Source organism: Arachis hypogaea, chromosome 6 (assembly GCF_003086295.3).
Source record: "Arachis hypogaea cultivar Tifrunner chromosome 6, arahy.Tifrunner.gnm2.J5K5, whole genome shotgun sequence".
Taxonomy (NCBI): domain Eukaryota; kingdom Viridiplantae; phylum Streptophyta; class Magnoliopsida; order Fabales; family Fabaceae; genus Arachis; species Arachis hypogaea.
The window spans coordinates 113,748,258-113,760,244 of record NC_092041.1 but is presented as its reverse complement, the minus strand read 5'-3'; the positions used below and the strand labels follow the sequence as shown (position 1 = coordinate 113,760,244).

General features: G+C 27.1%; 2 protein-coding genes across 2 annotated transcripts; one reads left to right on the top strand and one right to left on the bottom strand.

Annotated features, from left to right (window-relative positions):
• The first annotated feature begins 1,568 nt into the window (after positions 1–1,568).
• On the top strand, positions 1,569–7,267 carry LOC112755880 (thermospermine synthase ACAULIS5). The gene is made up of 10 exons (XM_025804197.2): positions 1,569–2,081; positions 2,908–2,974; positions 3,194–3,288; positions 4,353–4,455; positions 4,626–4,714; positions 5,052–5,208; positions 5,313–5,388; positions 5,584–5,642; positions 5,751–5,887; positions 6,815–7,267. The coding sequence occupies exons 1-10, from the start codon at positions 1,852–1,854 to the stop codon at positions 6,891–6,893; spliced, it is 1,092 nt and encodes a 363-aa protein (XP_025659982.1). The 5' UTR covers positions 1,569–1,851; the 3' UTR covers positions 6,894–7,267.
• Positions 7,268–7,954: 687 nt separating this feature from the next.
• LOC112757851 (serine/threonine-protein kinase STY17-like) lies at positions 7,955–10,067 on the bottom strand. Its single transcript, XM_072197739.1, has 3 exons — positions 9,540–10,067; positions 8,480–8,622; positions 7,955–8,296 (listed from the first exon to the last, which is right to left on the bottom strand). The coding sequence occupies exons 1-3, from the start codon at positions 9,862–9,864 to the stop codon at positions 8,099–8,101; spliced, it is 666 nt and encodes a 221-aa protein (XP_072053840.1). The 5' UTR covers positions 9,865–10,067; the 3' UTR covers positions 7,955–8,098.
• Between the last annotated feature and the right edge of the window lie 1,920 nt (positions 10,068–11,987).

The window sequence follows — 11,987 nt, the reverse complement described above, 5'->3', positions numbered from 1 at the left end:
ACCTATCCATCTGGATAAAATAAAACTTAAAGCAACAAGGGTGAGGGAACTCTATAAAAAATAACAGGAATCACAAGTAAATTTACTACTCATCCGCAGCTTCATATTGAACCTTCGAGCCTGTCACTGAAAGGTGGAAGATTTTGGGGTGAGAACAAAACCACATGTTCTCAGTAGGGAATGGGAATGCCGAAAGAGTTATGAAATAAATTGCAAATAATTAACTTTATTCAATAAAACTATATTTTTATCAAACATTTTGAAAATACTTTTTACTATTACTTTATATAATTAATTACCTTCTTTAAATTCCGAACTTAAGACAAATCTCAATCACAACCTCAATACTTAGTCACCTCAATACACAAACTAATAGCATAAGAAACAGATCAACACACAAACAAATAGCAATAAGACAAACAATACAATCACAGAGAGACAAGATAAGCAAACACAATCAAATGTAAATGGGCAAACAATGATGATGCATGTCTAGTCCTATCGCAGGTAATGAGCTCATTTGTCGGTTTCGACCCGCACCCGACGCAATCCGACTCGCAAGTCAAATAAGGTATTCCAGCGGCATAACCTCTGCAAGGTCTCAAACCTTTGCAGGCGCTGATTCTCCAGCTGAAGTATGCCGAACATGACCTCTGCAAGTACTTGCAGGCGCTGATTCTCCAGCTGAAGCATGTGCCACTTTCTCCTGGAAGCCATTCCATACACACGGGCATCCCCGCACAATGATTCACATATAAAGCCCACAGCTTAACATTTTTCCATCGGCACCATAACCATTTACTTTTCATCACCCTCTCGTGACCTTTTAAACATTTCATAATCACACGTGCCATGTTCTTTTCTCATTCTTTCTTTTTCTTAACAAACCAAATGCATATCATAACTTAAAATAAAATCTCTTCTCAAAAAAGTGAATTTAAAAGATTATACTTTTCTTAATAAATCGGATTGAAAATAAATCTTTCCATAATAATTCAAAATCAAACAATATTCATAAATCAGATTGGCTTTTAAATAACGTCTTAAACAAAGTTTTGGAGTTTTATAAAAATTTCGGCAACATTTTCTCTAAAATTCGGAGTATGCCACTCTTTCAGGGTTCCAACCAAATTATTTCTAATTCTCAGAAAACATTTTTGATAACTCAAACGAATCAAATTCAGTACTAAAAATCTATTTTCAATTCTCACATATTATTTCCGATAAATCAGCAGGTCAAGTCCAATATCCAAAATATTTATAAATCTGAAAATCAAACTAGTTCTAATGTCAAAATCTTTTCTAACTCTCAATTTATTTTTTTAAAAACAAATATTTAATATAATATAATAACTAATAAATAATTAATTATTTAATTTTTAAAAATTTGGGGTGTTATAAGTAAAATTCTATCAAATTGCATTTTTACTTTGTAATATAGGGGTTACTTAAAGTGCACACTAAAAGAAGACTGTAACATTTAATTAAGTTGCATATAGTCTTAAAAACTAAAAACATTTAACTAGAAAAAAGTACATAATAGTAGTTTAAGTGCAATAATTTTGGCTATTGCAAAGGGCAGATACTGGTTGGTGAGGTCCAAATGCTGAATTTGGAGGGTGCATTAATGTGACACTGGCTGGTATGATTGTCGGTAACAGAATAATTACTTATGTCGCCACTTAATTATTCCATATACTATAGCTAGTGGATCATGCTATTAAAATATTCATAAATAATATTCATAATTTAATTTTATTCATCATGGAGTAGCTATAAAAGGAGAGTGCATCCCACTATTGGCACACCCCAACAACAAATACATACATTCTTAGACTAAATCAATTAAACATGGGTGAGGCTCCTCAACTTCTCTATGTTAATGGTTTCTCAAAATTTTGCCATGTAACTCAAAAAAACCATGCCAATGGTATTCTTCATAATAATAATAACCACCATGAGTTCTCAAGGTTTGGCCCTGAAAATCAACAAAAGAATGGAAGTAATGGTAACTATGATTCCTCATCATGGTATGAGGAAGTCATTGACGATGATCTCAAATGGTCCTTCAAACTCAATAGGTTCGTAATCTTTTATCTAATTTACTCTCTAATGCACACTCCAAATCAATTAATTAAGATATATATATACTTGTTTCGTTCTCTAGTATATGTCACTGTTACTTTTTATATATTAAATATAAGGTTTAATTATTATTTTTTTATAATTTTATCGGATTTTTAATTAGATTATTTTAATTTTTTTTAACAAATACAATATTCACTATTATACAAATTACTTTTAAAAGGTATTCATTTTATTTTTACCGGCAATAAAAATAGTTATAAATATATTTACCAATAATTAGACATTAGTCATTTTATACTTTGTTGCTAAAATTTTTTAGTGGCAATTATATAATTGTTAGTAAAAACCTTTTTAATGGTCACAAAAAATATATAATTGGTATTATAACATATGATAATAACGACAAATATATAATTGCTACAAAAATATAAGCTAAATAAGATATCTAGTAATCATTATGTTATTGTCACTAAAAATATTTTTGTTATAATGATTTTTTAGAATTTTTATTTTTGTGATTGATGTTTGATGAAAACTTATGAAATATTCTAAAATATATATTTTAGGATTATTACATTTTCTTCTAAAAAAATAACTAATAAGAATTAAATTATAAATTTTTATAATAAATTGAATATATCTGAATTAGAAATAGTTAGAGTCTAATAGAATTTATATTAAAATTTAGGTTAAGTACATTATAATAGTAAAACAAATGAAGATTTTACAATCATTTTTAGTATTTTCTTTATTGTTTGAAAGATAATTTTAGTTTCAAGTAACTTCATCAACCATTTTTTTTTTTTAAATCTTCAACAGGGTGCTCCACAAAGGGGTTAGCAAGTACCAAGACATAGCTCTTTTGGATACAAAGCGTTTTGGAAAGGTTTGAAATTGATTTTTTTTTTTTCTCTTCTATTCTAGTTATATATCTATGTTATAATTATTTAATAATTTTTGAACATGTAATTTATTTTACTCTGTATGAATACCAATTATATTATTATTAGATTTTATGATAGTTCATATTCTGTTGCAACAAATCTTTTTATACACTTATATTATGTTTAAATAATGTTATTCTTTCCATTTATATTGTGAATAGGCTTTGATGATTGATGGAAAGATGCAGAGTGCTGAATCAGATGAGTTTATTTATCATGAATGCTTGATTCATCCCTCCCTTTTATGCCACCCCAAGTAAGTATTAATATTGTGTATAATTTTTTTTATGAAAACCATTTTTTGGTCTCTTAATGATTTTTCTCCTTTTAGATCTTCTTGAAGTATTATATGCTATAAAATATGCCTAAGATTTGCATTTAAGAGTCATGCAATTCTTAAAATTTGAGTAGACAAATTAAACTCGTAGAGAATACTTAAGTTACTAAGATAGCGTTTATTTTAAGGTACTGGGACGGAGACTGGAAGACTGAGATTTAGTATCATATTTGTTGGTCTAGAGATTGGTACTAAAATTTCAGTTCCTGTACTCAAAATTTCAGTATTTCAGTACCTTTAAAAAGTCGAGATACAGAGGACTGAAATTTTTGAGAACGAAGACTGAAATTTTAATACCATTTTTACCTAAAATACCCTCATTTCAATTAATTAATTCCAACTTTACGTTTTGTGCAAATTAAATTAGAGTTTCATTATTATTTCAGTCTCTGTCTCACATTTCAAATTAAATTAGAGTTTCATTATTATTTCAGTCTCTGTCTCACATTTTACACCAAACACAATACTAAGACTTATTTCATTCTCTCTCTCAATTTTAGTCTTTCTCCCAAACACTACCTAAAAGACTTATATAATTTATTTAAGCTTTTATAGTTCAAAGAAAGTAATAAGTAGATTGATTTGATTTCATAAACTTTGTCAAAAATGTTTATTCTAAAATCATTAACTAGGCGACACTGACTTCATCTTCGTTTTAAAAAATTGTTAGTTGCAAGATCACAAATATTTCACATGCTTTATATATGCTTCTATTGGTGGTTGGGCTTGATTGGGTTTTTTGCTTTTGGTGAACTCTAGCCTTTGACTAATATCAAGAGACATAAAAAACTGAAATGTTTGTTGTAATTATTTTTATGAGATGTTGTATCAACTTGTTTACTATCTATAATTGAATAGAATATTATGATTTATTTAATAGCAAATGATAATTCAGTTGATCATATATCTTTTAAAAAAATGACAAATACACATATCATAATTTATCACAATAAAATAAATAAAAAAAATTGTTATTGTGGCAGCCCAAAAAAGGTGTTTATTATGGGAGGAGGTGAAGGTTCTGCTGCTAGGGAAGCCCTCAAACATAAGACAATAGACAAAGTTGTCATGTGCGACATAGACCAGGTTACTTTCTACATCCTAGCTATCCATAAAATTTAAGAAGTTTTTATATATGGATAGGGTGACAATTTAAAAGAAAAAAAAAATCATAACAATAACTATATATGATGTAGATATTGGAAGCATGGTGCATTATTAATTAATTATAAATAATTTTTTCTGAATTGTTGTAGGAGGTGGTAGATTTCTGTAGGAAATATTTGACTGTGAATAGGGAGACATTTTATCACAGGAAGCTTGACCTTGTCATCAATGATGCCAAGTAAGTATATATATAATTGAAAAAGAACGTAAAAATGTGACTAAAAATATGTTGTTAGATTATTAAATTAAGAGAATTAGTTTGATGACTAAAAGTGTTTTTAAAAAATATCCCCGTGTCAAAAGAAATGAAAAAAATATTAGAAGATTAATACAATTTATTATTTTTTGTCAATAATTAGTTATTAATATTTAAAAATATGATTAAAAATATATTATTAAATTATTAAACTAAAAAAATTAGTTTAATAACTAAAAATAATAATTAAAAATAATAAATTCTGCTCGCTCTTGAATATTTCTTGTAAAAAATTTGAGGATGAATTTTGCATTTTAAGGGCTGAGTTGGAAAAGAGAAAGGAGAAGTATGATGTGATTGTTGGAGATTTGGCTGACCCACTTGAAGATGGGCCTTGCTATCAACTCTACACCAAATCCTTTTATGAGAAAATCTTGAAGCCCAAGCTCAATGATCATGGCATTTTTGTCACCCAGGTAAATTATTGTGATTATTAAACATATAAGATTTCATAAGATAATGTTCTTTATAAATAATAAGTTTATATTTTAAAAATAAAAAAATATTGTATTTTGTGCAGGCTGGACCAGCAGGTATATTCACACACAAGGAGGTCTTCACTTCCATATATAACACAATCAAACAGGTCTTCAACTGTAAGATGATCCAATTTAAGACCCTTTTTTATTTTTTATTTTTTCAGAGGGTCAATCTTTTTTTAGCTATTTATTTATTTATTTATTATTATTATTATTATTATTATTATTATTATTATTATTATTATTATTATTAAATTTAAGGATATTATTTTCATTCAACTTAATACAATTTTTTTTTCTTATCCCTTGTAGATGTGATGGTATATTCCACTCATGTACCATCTTTTGCTGATACATGGGGATGGGTTATGGTATGTGAAAATTTAAAAACTATGCTTATTTTTCTAATTAATTGTAATTGTAATTAATAATTAATCAATCTTCTTTATTACATGATCATATATGCTAATTCAATTTAGGCTTCTGATGAACCATTATCAATTGGTGCTGAGGAAATGGACAAAAGAATCAAAGCAAGGATAGATGGAGAATTGCTTTATCTAAATGGTGCTTGGTTCCAATCAGCTGCTACCATGAATAAGACTGTTTCACAATCGTAAGTCCATTCCTTCTTAATAAAATTCATCTTTTTTTATTATTACTTAATTAACACTCTAAATTTTAAATACTAAACTCTAAACTCAGCTTAATAGTATAAAAATAAACTGTTGGTTAAAAATGTTGACTTCTATATTTTTCAGTATATAATCTATGACTTTACGTGTTCAAAAAATCAAAATATTCAAACTGTTTTTTGTCTATCTTTTTATATAATAGTAAAAAAAAACTACATATATAGCTTAATGTTGAAGTTTAAACTACAAGGTTAAATTACTCTATTAATATCTATAATTTTACTAAATTTATAATTAAATTTTTACACTTTAAAATTTTTAATTATTGAGTTCTTATACTAATTTTAAATTTATATCACATCTTATTATTACAAAAATCTTTAACTTAAAAGAATATACTTAGCATATTCACTAGTGGCACTATTAAAAAAATCAGTTTTAGCAACCATTTATTTTATTTTTAGCAACAATAAAAATAATTGTTAATATATTTATTGATAATTAGACATTAACTGTCTTATATTTTGTCGCTAAAAAATTCAAACAACAATTATCTAATGCCGGTAAAGATATTTTTAATGGTCGCAAAAAGTATATAATTACTGTAAAAACATAAATTAAATAAGTAGTACAGTAGTTAATCACTAAAAATTTATCACTAAAAGACTAAAAATAATTTTTGTTATAATGTGATGTGAGATGGAAAAAAATATTTTTGTAACGTTTACTGTTAAAAAAATCTAATTACAAATATAAAACTAATAGAAAACTAATAGAGATCTAATTAAAATTATTTTAAATATAAAAATTTAATTATAGGCTTAGAAAAATTATAGCAACCATCGAATTGATTTAACCTAAAATATATTCAATAATGAGATTTGACAAGAATTTAATGGGTGGCGCAGGTTGAAGAACGAAACTCACGTGTACACAGAAGAAAATGCTAGATTTATTCCTGGGCATGGTGTGGCTTATCGTCTCTAAAGTTTGGAACTATAAATATAGGGAAATCCTTGCATACTCTTTCAAATACTGCATTAGTCTAAATTTAACTTTAGCGTGTGTTTGTATTAGTCTATTAGAGTAAAGATGAGAGATAATTTTTCACAAATAAATTTCGTGTCGATAATTCTCTCCCATTTTTACTCAAACCAAACGCATTGTAAAGTTGATCCGAGCCAACATTCAATTTTTGTAATACATGCAATAATAATGCATGTGTTCATTAGCATAGTAGTGCAATAGTGTTAGAGTATGTAAGAATTTGCTTGTACAGATTTACAAAGGTTGAAGGGCTCAAAATTCAAATCAATAAGCACAACAAATATCAATCAATAGTTTGGAATTTGTTTCAAGAACATGACTCCAGAAATTTGATTAAACTTCAACGCAATGTTCCTACTTTAATACTTGGACTCAAAAGTTATGATACATAAAATTAATTAACTCAACTAATTTTACTACAAATTTCACGAACGGAAATGTTTAGTAACCAAAGAAAACCAGCCAAAAACAATCATAACTTGCCTTATTTAGCATTTATTAATTGTTGTGACAATTAATTAATACTAAATAAGACAAGTTCTGGCTGTTCATTTTGTCTACTCTTTCAGGAATTGGTAAATTATAATAAACCATAAAATATAGATCTTTTAGGGTAAAGTAAAATATCTGCCCAATATTAAAAAAAAAAAAACAAATAGTAAAAATATAAAAAGGTCATGCCCCAATAGTTACTTCTGATTGATTTTGGTTGGTTTCATTAGGCCATTTTCGTAGTAATCTATTTTACTAACGAAAATGTGATTACCAAATTTAGGAATATTTTTATTTGGCGCAAACGTGTAAACCAAAATTTCAATTTAGCACTGAAATGAGATTCCACAAGTCCATATTGATGAAATTATGAGGCCCTGTTACATTTTAAAAGGAAAAAAAAAAACCCTAAATATTGCAGCGGTTTTTACAACTGCCACAAATAAACCGTCGCTATTTTCTGCTTTTGATGGGGTGATATTTCCATCTCGCTAAGGGAAATTCTTATTCTCAAATCACTTTCTCTATACCCTCAAATCCTCTTTCAAAGTGTGTAAGTTATTGGTTTTCTAGTGAATTATTATTACATCATCAATGTGCACTTATTAAGTACCTAATAATAATAAGGAATAGTTAATTAATTAATTAATTAATTAAGGAGTTGATATAGTTTGATAGAGCTTGTTCACATAAATTTCAAGGGTACGTGTGATAGCTGCAAAAGATGGTCTTGTTGATGGGTTTGCATCCCAGCAAAGGTTAATAAGGTCAATTAGCTCTTCCATTAGGTTAGCATCATCATCACATGGAAGCATTGGCCTCAGCTTACCCTCCACAACTTCCATTGCAATCTAATAATAAAATCAACAAACACTACCATCGTTTCAATATGCTAATTGACATAATTAAATTAGCATCTAACAACTTAATTATTTGGTTATATAAACCATAGTATACTATTGTCTAATATTAGTAGATGTGAGTGTAATACAAAAAAATTCAACTCAAGATTAGTGTGATGTGATTTTTTATACCTTGGTGGGACCATATTCTGTCTCAATGTATGGATGTTTTCCAGTTAGAAGCTCATTCAGTATGATTCCAAAACTGTATACATCACATTTTTCATTGTAAGGTTCACATCGGATCACCTCTGGTGCCATGTACACATATGTTCCTAAACATAATAAACATCTATAAATTAAAAACAATATCATATTAACATAAGCAAGCTACCAACCTTTATAGGTAGAAATTCTTAGACATTTGTATTGATGAAACAAGTATATTCATATTTTAGGCTCAAATGTACATTTTAAGAATAGACTAATTATATGGTGCCCTTTAAAATTATGTCAAAATTATCAAATTTGGTCTTGTCTCTTGATATATAATTTTAAAAAAATTATTAATGTGGGAGTCCTTCAATAATATATATATATATATATATATATATATATATATATATATATATATATATATATATATATATATATCTCGATAATACTATAGAGATAAAAAAAATAAACAAAATTTATTTTATTTAATATTTATTAATTGTGGCTAGAGTTAATAAATATTAAATAAGAGTTCTACCTGTTTTTGGTTATATATTAGGCAATTAATTTTCGAAAATATTTTATAACAAAATAAAATTTAGCCAAAATCGGCCAACTTATTTTATTATAAGTAAGTTCTCGCTTTTTTTTTAATGCTAAATAAGCAAGTATTGACTTTTTTTTTTTAATTTTTTGTCTTTTTAGCATTATTATTAATTTTTAACATTACAGACAATATTTTTTAAAAAAAATGTATTGGTTAAATTCTTTCCCTTTTTTTTTTAATTCTGGAGTCAAAAGTACACATAACATAAAGATGAAGAGATAAAATAATGGAGTATGTAAAATTTTATAATGAGTTATATAAATGGTGGAAACTCAGGTGCAGTCGACTTCACGTGAAGTTGATAACTAAAAGTCATTAAATGAAAATTTAGTCAAATCATCTAACAGCTTTCAGTTATCGACTTCATGCCTGCACTTGAATTTTCACCTATATAAATATATTCTGAAAATGAATTTGATATATTATGACCTGTTTCTCCAGTGAGAGCCATCTCCTGATCGCCTAAGAATCGAGCATGGCCGAAATCCGCAACCCTAACATGCAAGGCATCGTCTAAAAAAATATTAGACGGTTTGAGATCACGATGAATAATCTTAGGGTTGTGGTGATGCAAATATTGCATAGCTTGTGAAATCTCCAATGCCATGAGAAGCCTGTCTCTAAAGGGTGAGAGTGGCACCGCTCTGTGTTTGCTTCTTGTATTGGCAGGGCCATGTAGATACTCTTTTAGATTGGTGGTTAAGTATTCGGTTACAATCCACGCGTGTTGGGGAGGGTCCAAGCACGCACCCATTAGCTGAAGAACAAATCTATGGCGTTGTTTGGAGAGGGTTTCGAGCTCTTGAACGAAGCAAACGACGCCGTTTTGGTTTGTGCGGAAGAACTCTGCCGATATGCACTTCACTGCCACTTGAAATCCTCGCCATCTTCCCTTGTATATGTCTGCGGTGCTTCCTTCCCCAATTTTCTCTTCCAACTCAATCTATGTAAATAAGCAGGTTAAGTGCTTGTTGGCGGCCATTATTTTGATAAAAAAATATTTTTTTTAGTGTGTTTGATAAATTTTTAGTAGTAAAAGTAAAAATACTAGAAAAATTTAAAAAAAATATATTTTTTTGAGAAGCTGTATTTTATATTTTTTTTAAAAGATATTTTTTCTTTAAAAAAATATTTTTCATATAATAAATAAACAAAAAAGTACTTTTATATTGTTATACCCAAACATAATTAATAGATAAAAAGATCTTTTTACATGAGATACCCAAACATAAAATTACTTTTACTTTTCTATAAGATCTTTTAAAAAATGATAATTCAAAAAAAGATATTTTTTTAAAAGTTCACCCAAACAAGTCCTAAATATATCTCCGAATTTTCATTATTCTCATTCTCACTACAAAATAATTTTATAAGTAATATCTGATTTTAATTTAATTGTACTATAAATTGTAAAGTATTATGTACGCTCAATGATGTACTATCATATTAATAAATATAACTATTTTTTTGGTTAATTATTTGAATGATAATTCAAATTAAAAGAATAAATATAATTAGACCTAAAATAGGGTATCATTATATTAAAATTAAATTTTTATTATAATATAAAAATAATTACTTTTTATTTTTTGTGTGTAAATAGTCATAAATAAAAAATATGTATTTGAATAATTATATAAAATATTCTATATTATTAATATATTTAAATTAAATTCACGTAACTAATAATTTTAATACATTGACAGTATAAATAAATTTATAAAATTATTTAATTAAATTTAATTATTTAAACAATTATTCATGCAATGTGTATGAAAAGTAGGTTTTTACTTTTATTTTTACACGACATTTATAATTAAATGAGTGGATAAAATATTTTTACAATAACATCGTTGATATAAATTACTTTATAAAAAATATTAGCGAATCATTGAAATTTATTATTTTTTGTCATTATTTAACCATTAATATTTAAAAGTATGGGATAAAATATGTTGTTGGATTACTAAATTAAAAGAACTAGACTAAAAAAATTAAATAAACAACTAAGTGATGGTAAAAATCAATAAATTTTGATAATCCTAACATTTTTCATAGCAAAATGAAACACTAACCTCAATAGGATCAATGTACCATCCATTGATTTTGGCTTGATCTATGATCTGAGCAAGATGAGTAGTAGTAGTAGTAGTGGGGATTTGAACTTGAGGGCTTGCAATAATGGAGGATGAGCTTAGAGCATGAGAGAGAGGAGGTTGTTTAACAATAAGGTCCAATATTCCATTGTCTTGTGCTATTTGAAGGCAATATCTCAAGTAGTCTTGTGTTCTTTCCATTCTTTTCCTGTACATTACTCTTAGTTCTGCTTGCTTTTGCACTTCCTTTTCTAAATCTGCCACCTAATCAGTTATTATTATAATTACTTTAAAGTCTTGGTTTTTATATAAATTTTAATTATTACGAATTATAACAAGTGTATAGGTGGTTTAGTTTCTCCTAGAGTGTACATTAAATTTTCTCTAAGATATCATGTAAAAAATGTTCAAATAATTGTACTTTTTAAAAGTAATTTTTGTACCTTCTAATTTTTTTTTGGACAGATTGCACGTACCTTCTAATTAAAGAGTGTTAAAGTTTGAACTTAATGGGCTTAGGGCTAGTCTATTATAAAGGCCCACAAGGAACATTATACCTTTGCTTTCTCTATTTGTTTGGTTACTATAACTTATTCTAAATTTAACAAGAGAAATCAAACTTGACCCAATATATCTCTACCCAAAGATCGGAAACCGACCCGTCCACCCTGCTTTCCACTATAATTTTTCTTTTAAAAAATTTAAATTTTTTTTTTATCAAACTAATCAAAATAGAAAAATTATAACTTCATAACTAATTAATTATAACAATATTTGATCA